Source organism: Spermophilus citellus, assembly GCF_964194105.1.
Source record: "Spermophilus citellus genome assembly, chromosome: 5".
NCBI classification, from domain to species: domain Eukaryota; kingdom Metazoa; phylum Chordata; class Mammalia; order Rodentia; family Sciuridae; genus Spermophilus; species Spermophilus citellus.
The window spans coordinates 155,047,237-155,059,330 of record NC_138186.1 but is presented as its reverse complement, the minus strand read 5'-3'; the positions used below and the strand labels follow the sequence as shown (position 1 = coordinate 155,059,330).

Below are 12,094 nucleotides of genomic sequence, written 5' to 3'. Positions count from 1 at the left end.
AGTTGGGGGTCTTAGGGAAGTTTCTAGACAGTCCCACCAGATATCACCTCTTAACTCTTGATTGACAGTAGTATTGCATCAGATTTCTAAGTCTCTATTGTGCATGGTCTTAGCCACAGGTACCTTAGGAAAACCCACTGAGAGGGATAATTTTGCTATTGTAATAAGATTAGAATAATGTTAAAGATCTAAAGGTAACTCTTGGTCACCTTGGCCAGTGTGAAATGGTTCTGATTGGAACTTGTATTTCAGATTTTAGGATCGATGGTCTTTGCTCTTAGATATACTGTTTTTCTGAATCTTGGAATCTTTGGTCTGTATAAAGGTCACAAAAGTCCCCTCTTTAGGGTAATTTGTGTTTTTTTTTTCGACAAGGAGGAGTCTTAGATTTCTCTGACCAGAGAATAATCCTGGGGATGACAGGGTATTTATAAAGAAATGTAAAATCCCACTGACCCAAGCCAGAGCAGGACCAGATTGGCCTCAGGTAAATAGCTTTTTAAAAAGCATGTGGGGGGCCAGCGAGTAAGCCCAGTCTATGGAATTACCCCCCTGAACTTCATGTTTCTGCTTCCTATCAAAATGAAATTGGAGTTTTAACTGAGGACATTTCTAGCAAACTGTTGAATTTGTGGTTCAGTTTCTCTTGACTGCTTACTGTAAAATGCTAGAAGATAAAATAATTCCAGAATTGTCAGTCAAAAAGGAAGCGGACTAAAATTTTGGAAAACATTTGATGCATCCATATTGGAAAAAAATAAACTGAGAGAGAACACAGAAGGTGTTGCCACATTTGGCCAGGAGATCGGACGGCCCCTGCCCAGCACTGCTGCCAAAATACTACTTCAGATCTCAGGCTCCACTCCCCACACTTGGCTGTTGGGATCCTTGGCCATCCCAGGAGTGGCTCTAGCAGGTGCCACACTAAGATAGGAGAGAAAGGGTACTAGGTAAGTGCTGGAGAGCATGATCTGTAAGGGGGCTATAATGCAAAACAAAATTGCAAGCTATCCTCCTCTCTGAATAACAATGAAATAGCAGGACCAGGAGAGGAAGAGACAGGAGAGGCCACACAGCATGGTGAGAAGCTTGGGAGGCCAAGGCTGATGGTGACCAGAGGGATCCTCATCAGTGCCATGACTGATGATTTAGGAGCAGCAGTACCTAGGATTCCCTTTTTACTTATTTGGGTTGCTCAAATATGACCAAAATACAAAGCATCCCTCAATCTAGCAAAACTTTCCATCAAAACTTCAGAAAAATTTGTGATTTTTGTTAATAATTGGGGTATTTTTCTTGATTTCAGGTTGTTTGGTTAATTGGTCATAAGAAACGGGGAATGCAGATTAATCACGGTGAAGGGAGTTCTGAGTCTGACTGGGTAAGGAATAAGGAGGCACAAACAGGCGTGGGAAGGGAAATGTCAATGAGGGGACAGCCCAAGAAGGCTTACACAGTTCAAGATAATAGACTCAATACAGAAATGTCCCCCTTCTCCCAACTACCATTCCACTAGGGTCTCAGAAGAAGTCAAAATATAAAAGCAAAGTCATGTAGAAATGGCAAAATAGGAGTGCCATGATCTGGGCTGTGCTACATTCCTCAGGGACAGATGAGAACAGATTGTTGGCAAAACATCAGGCCAGAAAAACCCTCAGTACCATTAGGAAAACCAAAAGGCACCCCAAATCAGAGAGAGTACCCAGAACCTCTCCATTGAATCCTAAGTCAAACCCTAAGTCAAAAGCAGTAGAGGCTGGTGACAGACAAGGGCTGGGACCGTGTGGCAAGAAATGTTTGTAAGGTTAACTAAGCTAACCATGCAGTCACCGACACAGCAGCTGCCTCCAAACTTTACCCTCCATTGTGTCTCCAAAGTGTGAACTTTCAACTGGAAGACTGCATGGGTGATGGAGGAAGAGGAAGAAGAAAGGACATCAAGCTCTGGATGAGCTTATGCCTGACAGGAAGAGGGGACCTTGATAGTCAGAAGGAGAGTCACCCACATCACAGGCTAAAGGCAAGTTCTTCACCTCTAGCACAAGCACCAAATCCAGGAGTCCTGTACTTAGGGCTCTAATTATTTGTACAAATATGTTTTTTGGAGATACAACCACAGAATCTGAGTCATAACTTTTTAATGGCAATTATTAAATTATATTGTAATTATTTACTTACATATGCAGCAGATCCTTCCACCATCCCAAAAGTTGATGTCTATTCAGGATGAGATGTCATTTTTCTGTCTTCCTGTGAAATATGGTGCTTGCTCTGTCAGTCTGCTTGGGATTCCATGACAAAATTAAAGCCATGTGCTTGTATGAACTTTCCTCACAATGTGTGCCTGGAGAAGGCACTTCCTAGTGTCTCATACTTTAAGGACATTAACTTTACTCGATCAGGCCTGGCTCCATACTTATGACCTTGTTTAACTTTAATGACTTCCTGTCTTAATCTATTTCTGTTGCTATACCGGAACACCTGAGAATGGGTAACTTAATATTTTTTTTAAAAAAGAGATTCATTTGGCTCATGGTTTGGGAGGTTAGGAAGTCCAAAATCCATGCTGCCAGCATCTGACAGGATCTTCATGCTGCATCATCTCAGAAAGGCAAGAGGGCAGAAAGGAGTAGACCAAGTGAGCACAAGAAGTCAGCACCCTTGTCTATCATATATCCCTTCTTATCCTCTCATGATACTAACCCACGCCATAATAATGTCATTAATTCTTTCATGAGGGTCTTGATTTTTTGTTGTTGTTGTTGTTGGTTTTGTTTTGTTTTGTGCTGGGGATTGAACCCAAGGCCTTGTGCATGCAAGGCAAGCACTCTACCAACTGATATAGCCCCAGCCTCTGAGGGTCTTGGCCTTTAATAAGCCTTTTCTTACTCTCCATCTTCCCGTGTGTTGCATTGGGTATTAAGTTTCTAATGCAAGAACTCTGGGGAACACACTCAAACCATCTTCAAACACATTCAAACCACTTCCATCTTCAAATAGAGCCACACTAGGGGTCAGTCCATCAACATATGAATTCTGGTGGAAATTCAAATTCTCAGTTGACAGCATTCTACTCCTAGACCCCAAATTCCTTCTCACATGCAAAAATACATTGACCCAGTCTCAAGAGCTCCAAATGTTAACTTGGCCTAACATCCACTCTAAAATCAAAAGTCCCAGTTTCCCCAAATATCATCTATGTCAGATACAATTGAACCTCAGGGTAGGATTTATCCTGAAGCAATAATCTCTTCCAGCTGTAAATCTGTGAAACTAGACAAGATATGTGCTTCAAAATACAATGTTGGTATGGGCATAGGATGTACATTCCCATTCCAAAAGGAAGAAATGGGAAAGAAGAAAAGGTGACAGGTCCCAAGTAAATCTAAACCCTAGCAGGTCAAATTTCATTAGATCTTAAGCATTGAGAATAATCCCCCTTAGTTTGCTGTTCTGCCTTCCATGCCTGCTGGGGAAGCAGTGTCACCTCCAGAGTACTGTGGGGTGGTCCCGCTGCCTCAGGCTGCAATCAAGGGCCTGGGTGGGAGAGGTGGCCCAGATGACTTCTGAATCCTCTCAGGGGTCATTCTTTCCATAGTTGAAGGTGCATATTTGCAGCTGAATAGTTCTGTTGAGTTTCAGAAGTCCCACAGCCTTTCCTTATTCAGTCCTATTCTCATCTCCTTCAGTACAAACTATGATTTCTGTTGGTGTCATGCCATTATCTAGTGATGGCTCTGTATACCCTTGGCCTTCTCCTCACAACATCCTTTCTCATTTTTTTGCAATAAGAGGGAGCTGACAATTTTCCAAATCTTTAAGTTCTGGGTTTTTTTTGTTTGTTTGTTTTTTACTTGATAATTCCTTCTTCAGTATATCTCTCTTATCTTGAGTTGCTTAGAAATCTCCTTGGCTAAATATCCAATAACATTGCTAGCAAATTCTAACTTCTATACAACACTAGAACACAATTTAGCCAATTACCTTGTTACTTAACAATAAGGGTTTCTTTCTCTCCAGTTTCAAATAACCTGCTCCTTGTTTCCACCTGAGATCTCCCCAGGACAGCCATTAATGTTCATATTTCTACCAATATTCTGTTTATCGTCATTTATGTGTTTTCCGTGATAATGGGGCTTCCTATCCAGATCTCCTCTTTTCTTTTGGAGCCTTGTCAGCATCTCCTACCAACAGTTTCCTCCCAGCAATGTGCAATTTTTCCAGCATCTACCTCACAACTCCTCTAGTTGTACCCCATTCTAAAGCAACACCCACAATTTTCAAATTGCCATTACACTGTATTACACTTTTTAGTACCAAAATCTATATTAGTTTGCTGACATAATAAAATGTCATAGGCTGGTGATTTAAATAAGAAACATTTATTTTCTCACAGTTCTGGAACAGGAAGGCCGAGATCAGAGTGGGTGCTGGCAGGATTGGTTTCATAGAAGGCCCTCTTTCTTGCTTCCTTGCTGACAGTCACCTCCTCTCTGTGCACATGGCTTTTCCATGGTGTATGTGCAGGGAGGAGGAGAAAGAGACAGACTAACAGACCAACAGCAAACTCTCTGGAGTCTCTCCTCTTAGGCCACTAATATTATCAGCTCAGAGCCCCAACCATAGGCCTCAATTAACCTTAATCACTTTCTTAAAAGGTTTCGTCTCCAAATCCAGCCACATTCCAGGTTAGGACTTCAATATATGAATTTGGAGGGAAGACAAACATTTAGTCTATAAGATTCACACATAAAAAGTTGAGTCAAAGATGTTTAATATTAATAAGTGAATAAGTGTATTCACAAGTTTTAGGACATCAAGGAAATATCTATTTATCATCTATTTATCCATCTATCTATCACCTATCTACCTACATACCTATATTTTGCCTTTTCCTTAATGTTCTTCAAAATGCTTTCATTTAGAGTTATTTTTTTAACAACACACACCACAAAGTACTTTATTTGTCAACAAGATGTATTTCTGAGAAAGAATGTTTATACTTACGTTTCTGTTGGAATTGTAAATGGAGTCATTCTGTAATTCAAAAATGGACTTGAAATCTCAAGAAACTGTTCAGGCTTCTTTATTACTGGTTCTAAAAAGTAGCAGTTAGGAATTGTGATATACATTTTAAAAAGACTTTTAGAATTGTATGCAGATCTTAACATTAAATGCAGTTCTGATTAGATTAATTATGCAGCATATTTTTATGTTTATGCAACATATTTCAATACAGTTAAATTGAAATTTACAAAGATACTTAAGGGTTTTTTACTGAAACAGTTTATGATCTTGCCAATATTAATTTTTTTCTGTACCACATTTGCTTCCTAGAGTGTGATATGAAACAATTAAGTCTCGAGGGGGAAAGATGGTAATATCTTAAAGAAATATTACTTGGCATTTGCTGCTATTTCAAGTACAAGAATGATTTTTCTATAAAAGAAAGTATTTTACTAAAAAAAATGTGTTCCCTTTGTTAGCCTCTACAACACAGTGACTTAAGACTGCAAGAGGAAATGGGAGAACTTAGTGGAAGAACAGAAAATGTAATAAACTAAAGGTCAGAGTAGAAACAAAAGCACCAGGTAAGAGAGGATCTGCGGACACTCCTAACTCTGAAGCTGATCTAGAAGTGGGAACACAGCTTGTGCCTTCCCATGGTGAGCACTGAAATTGGACATGAGGAAGAGAAGTGAGGCTATAACACAGTACAGACAAATTTTCCCTGATTATTCCATTGTCATCCTCCAAAATGATCTCTCTCCCTATTTTTTGGTTACTTTTTAATTTAATTATTGAGACTAATAGAGAGAATAAAGACAATTATATGACATCCCTAGGGTAAGGACACTGCCGGTATAGAATTTTACCAATCACGAGATTACCATCCCCAATTTACGGAGAATATGACAGAATTACACAACAGTCGGTTGCAAAATCAGAGGACACCTGTATGTTCAGTGTTCTTCCTTTCATTCTGTTGTTCCTTAATGCTCTGAATGAACAACTGTTTTTAGTGACTCATTGCATTTAACTAAAACATAGCATTTAGGAGGCAGGCAGGCAGGAAGAGATGAGGGAGGGAAAGAAGGAGTTCTTGGAACTCAAAGCAGCACACGCACTTTGTTGGTACCAACAAGTCACTGCTGAACTCAAAATAATATGTGGCAATGTCTGAAAGAATTTAGCAGAAAGGGGCGAGGTGGCTGAGCCTGAATAAAAAATAAATCCACCATTTCTCTTTTCCACCCCAAACAGACTTTTTTTTTTTTCTTTTTGTTTCTTTCTGGCAAGGATAACCCATGTTGTGCTAGAGAAATCTTTGCTACCAGCTGTACTGGTGGTGTCAATGTAGGCAGAGAGCAAATGTGAGGAAAATTACATGGTTACCAGTTGTAATTTATATTTTTAAAATGTATAAATTATGGTGGGATATAAGAGGCGAGGAACAGGTAAATATTTCAATCTATGTGATTAAGGCAGTTTTAGGCTCCTGAGTACCACTGAGTCTTACAATTTCCTCTGTGACTGGGACACAGTTCTCTTGTCACTTGCAATGAACTATTACCCACCTTTGAAGTGACAGCAGGAGTTAAAGCAATGCAAAGACAGTCCCACCACTCAAAAGGATACAAGGATGAATCCTGGGATCCACCGCTGAAACATATCTAAAGCTCAGCAGCGATGCCTTTGGTAAGTGGCAAGTGTACGTTCACTATGGCTCTGCCTTCACTGTTTCACTGTATTTCAGATGACCTTTGAATGAAACTCCTGCTATAGCTTCAAGGTTGAATGCCCTCCAAAATATATATATTCACACACACACACACACACAGTGTTAAATAAAGGCATGGTCCCCAGAGTGGCACTATTGGAAGGTGGTGGAACCTTTAGAGGTAGGGCCTTGTGAGAGGTCTTGGGCCATTGGGGGTGCCCTTGAAAGAGACTGAGGGCTCACAGTCTTTTTTTTTTCTTCTTCTTCATTGCTTTCTGGCTCATGAGATGAACGGTCTGCCTTTCATGTGTTCTGTGCATGATGGCTCCTTAGAGTGCCAAACCAATTTTAGAATGGAATCTTCAAAGCATTAGCCCAAATAAACCTTTCCTCCTTATAAGTTAATTGCCTCAGCTATTTAATTGTAGTAAAAGAAGTCGATCATTTATACAATCTCTGATGCAATAACTTCCAGAAAATGATGTTACTGAATTAATAGAATTATAAAATAATGAAATATCAGACAAAACAAATGGAAAACATGCAAAATCAAGGAGATGTACATTAAAATAATAACAAAGTCTATTTTTTAACAGGATAATTTAAGCTTCTGGGAATGAGAAAAAAATATATATATATATTCACACACACACACACACACACACACACTACACACACACAACCCATAGCATTCCAGTTTTCTTCATCCTGTATTTAAAAGTATACATGCTAAATTAGCTATGGGAAGAATATGTATGTTGAATAAACATACACAAATATGAATTATTGGTTAATATCTCAATTGTTTGATTATTAGTGTTTCTTTTTAAAAATCCATCCCCTCATTTCCTGTTTTTGCTTTAAAATTGATTTTGCACTTATGGTCTCATTCATTCCTTTTCTTGCTCTCTTGGTCCTGCTTTTATTTAAATATTATGTGCATGGGAAAAAAATAGAGTAAGAACGAAGACTTGTAGAGAAAAAAATATGTGAAGGTTTTAAGACATGGACTGTGGGGAAGTTAAAAATGAATTGTGAGAATATAATAACAGAATGGGAACACACGCCTCCCTCTCCTTAGCCCATGAGAACCTATTTATTTCTGAGGACAACCATCATTCACTGTGTCCATATGAAGGTACTAACTTGGGGGCCACTTCATAGTAGAAGTTCTATTTTTATAGGAGTTCTAATTATAAATCATATAACTCAAAGATTATGTTCTGCATGATATTCCGTGGTGATTTTCCCCTTGGAAATTCATTCCAGAGGCTTGATATACTCTATTAAGTTTCCATATTATTTACTACAATCTACTTTCCTATCATGCTAAGAATAACTCAAAGAGAGAAGTGATTGGCTGGTCAATTTAGAAATGAACAAAAATGCTTGGTTTCTGAGATGTAGAGATTTAATTTTTTAAGAACATAGAATTTAGATATAAAATTCAAGTAGGTTTTAGGTGTAGTGATGGAGCTGGACCTCAACATTCATCTTTCATCACAAAAAAAAATTATTAAACTTTTATGAAGAGAACTGGTAACTGGAAACATTTCAAGACAACACGATACTACCTTGAGGTTCATCTGTTATGACCATCTCTTTTTTGGGGCGGATGAGCTTCCAGCGGGGTAAGGGAGGTGGTTTTGGTGGGGCTGTAAGGGGACATGACCTGCTTCGCGTCACCAGCACAGGATGGCTACAGATGTGGGAGAGTCCATATTCTCTAAGTTTCTCAGCAGAATTTGCCTAGGAAATGGAGAGAAGACGCAAAAGGATTCTTTCAATCACCTCCAGCTTTAAGATCATACTTTCGTCAATATAAAAATGCTATTGCCATGATATTTGACCATCCATTTTTGTACCTCCTTTATTATAAGCACTGTCACCATTTATATTTCTTTCCATCTTTTAATTTTGATGGAGGAGAGGCTAATGTTCTTATTTGAAAAAAAAAATGAGAGACTAGAACTAGAATCAGTTCTAAAAGCTCAAGATCCTCATGAGACAGCAACAATCTTAGCACTCTAGTCATTGTCCAAAATTTTCACCGTGATTTTTATAGGTCCAAGTTTTAATCCTAGTGTTTATTACTGGGAATTGTTACCTAATATTAAAGACAATTCACTGTCCTAAATGTGCTCAGGTCAACTGGGTGGCAGGCTGTTGCCTTTTCTAAGACTGTTCCCTCTCTCTCTAACAGAGGGCTCCCTCGTGGGAAATCCCCCTAATTAGTCATGACAGTGTGGCATTCATGCAAGTGCAGGGGACACAGGCTGCCCTGCCAAATCTAGGAGTGTTTCCATGTTCAAATGCTCAGGTCTCCTGAAGCCACTCTACTTTGGAATAATTAGGAATAATGTTTACATAGACTTGGGTTACTGACTTCTGCCTAATATATGCCATCAGAAATTAAAAAGTGTGTGAAATTTTAAGTTATAAATACACATACACACACACACACACACACACACACACACTATGTAAAGTACTAGTCTAAATAATAACACATGTATACCATAACCAAATTCTGACTTCCACAGCTTGCTTTAACACTTAAAATAAAATGCAATATTAATTACTTTAAAGTTGGTTTTGCCAATAACTCTTCCTTCCTTCTAATTTTGCATCATTAATTTTGATGGAATAACTGCAATTGAGACTCTAAATTTACAAAAGGTTCACTTAGAAGGACCAGCAGTCTACCCATCAGCCTCTTCCAAATTACTGCTTCAGCTGGAATCTGCCTTGCTCTCAGGACTCAGGTCAATCTGTACTTCACCAAGACACAAAACAGGTGGGGGCACCCATGAGCTAGAACTGGAGGAATCATCCTAAGAAGGAGCTAATCAGTGAGTCCAATAAAACCATGTAAAAGTATCATTCAAAGTAAAGATAAAAGTGACTTAATGGTCTTTAGAGTGGCCTAATTAAGAAGTAGAGAAAAATTCTTCTTTTCCTTTTTTTTAAATTAGATTTTAGCAGTTTGCTGAAAAATATTCCAAAATTTCTATAATTATGTCTTAAAGTGGCTTTAAAAAAACTTTCCTAGAAACTTCTCCTACCGCTTGAACTTTGTCAGGTTTTAGAAGTTTCCATGGATCAAGTCAATACTTGAAAGTAATCCTTTCAATGAAATATTTTTTTTTAATTTTGTTTGTTATAGTTGTAGATGGACAGCATGACTTTGTTTAGTTTGTTACATGGTGCTAAGGGTCTAACCCAGAGCCTCACACATTCTAGGCAAGCGCTCTGCCACTGAGCTACAGCCCCAGCCCCTTTCAATGAAATCTTATGAAAGAATTCGAGGTCATTCAATAAAAACCTGCCTCATTTAGTATTTAAAAAGGTGTGGTCCTATAAAAGTCACACTTCTGGGGGCACGTGCTTGTAATCCCAGCTGCCCGAGAGACTGAGGCAGGAGGATCACCAGTTCAAAGCCAACCTCAGCAAAGGTAAGATGCTAAGCAATTCAGTGAGACCCTGTCTCTAAATAAAATACAAAATAGGACTGGGGATGTGGCTTAGTGGTTGAGTGCTCCTGAGTTCAATCCCCAGTGACCCCCCCCCAAAAAAAGTCACATATCAACAGTATCAAAAATAGAGGTCAGACTCAAGAAGTATTTATACATTCAATAAATTGAACATTTTTGTGAGTGATATTTTTGGCCTACCTATGTTAATTTCTCATTACTGCAACAAGCCTTTGCATTTTTAAAGTCTTTCTTTATTGAACCCCAGAGTGTTTGAAAATAAAATGATTTTAAATATTTTGAAAATGTAAAGTACCAGTCCGAAGAACAAAGTATGGTGTCTGCACCTATTTATTGTTTGAGTCATCTGCCAAAGTACCAACTTGACTTTAGCATGAGAAATTTTAAAAAGGCAATTTCTAATTTTTCATTTTATTTTCAACGTACTACACAATGATTCTGATTTTGTAAAACAATGTTATTAATAAGAGTTCAATGATAAGAAATTTCATTGAAGAATTCAAAGTTCCTTGGATTAGGATTAGAGGCAGACAGGGATTTAGAATAGTGCTTCAAACACTGAGTAGGTGCCCAATAAGTTTTTATTGAATAATTTATATATTTCCTTTCCTAAACTCCTTCTACTCTTTTACCCCATTTCATTTCAAACTTTCTGAAGGAAGGAGCAGGAGCTTTGGCACACAGAGGAATCTTTCTTAAAACTCCTAAGTCATCCATCTAAATAAAACTAAAATCATTTAGAATACCCAAGTGGGGAGGATGTTGAATCATGTAGGGTAATTCCTGGCATCTTGGTCCTTTTCAAGTTTTATCATAGTTTCTCTTGTCATCTTCTTCATTTATTTAAATAAATGCAAGTAATTTACTTTGTTTTACTTGATCTCATTGTCTTTGGGGTTATAATGTTTGGCAGCGTTCTCCATTTAATAAAATTTTATTAGGAAAGAGATTGTTTCCTAAAGGCTTATTATTAAAACATTATATCTCTATTATAATCTGATATTTATCAGGAAACTAGAACAGCCTCATAGATAGAGCTAACCTAAAAGAATCAGCAGGCAAACTAGCAGAAGCATGACCCTCTTATGACCATCATAGCCTTGGGGGCAGGTTAATTACTTTTGCCTTTGCTGTGTTAATTGCAGATCCCCTGACACCTTATACTATTTCAACATCCTAGGTGCAGATTTATAAAGGTCTTTAAGACCTGACTTCCACCCACAACTGCGGCTGCCTTTCCCGTGTCTCACTTTACAAGCTATTTGATTTCCAGTAGTTTCCTGAACCCAGTGCGGCCTCTTTCACTCCAGCCTTTGCAATGTAAGATTCTCTCTGCTGCTAACACACTTTTTCTTGTTTACCTGCGTAACTTCTCAAGGTCGTAGCTTAAACTGTTAGTTTTTCTTGGGAGTTCTCTAGTTATCCAATGGAAAAACTGACATTTGTGCTTTTTCTTCTCCATTGATTTTTTTTTCATTCATTTATTCAATTATTCATTTGGTCACAACTCCAAACACACATGGTGCAGCTACATCTACCATGATGCAGGCACCTCATGAGCTTGGTGTTATGACAGGTTTCTAACTGTATTAGCAAAATTTGCTTAATTGTCTGATTGCCTCCTCAGATTCTTAAACTTTGTGAGGAGAGACTTGGTCAATCTTACTTACTTTGTGTCTTTAGGACATAGCATATTGTTAGCATATAATAGATAATTAATAAACTGAATTAACCAGCAAATGCACAGATGTGCTTATAGGTTTTTTTTGTGTCTTTTAAATTCAAAATTAACTTTGTGTTTAATCTTAGACTTTCAGTAGTACCACCATAAGTTCAATTATTATTTTGCATACTGTTGTTTGTTAAGTAAAGCATTCAT

The 12,094-nt window shown here is 38.1% G+C and overlaps 1 protein-coding gene across 1 annotated transcript in view; it reads right to left on the bottom strand.

The window, feature by feature from the left end:
- Window positions 1-12,094, bottom strand: part of ADGB (androglobin) — a gene marked incomplete at both ends in the record, with an annotated part of 160,763 nt that overhangs the window by 96,775 nt on the left and 51,894 nt on the right. The window contains 2 exons of the mRNA XM_081295062.1: window positions 5,008-5,098; window positions 8,296-8,470. Coding sequence (XP_081151188.1) covers window positions 5,008-5,098; window positions 8,296-8,470 — 266 coding nt within the window. The remainder of the gene's footprint in view (window positions 1-5,007; window positions 5,099-8,295; window positions 8,471-12,094) is intronic.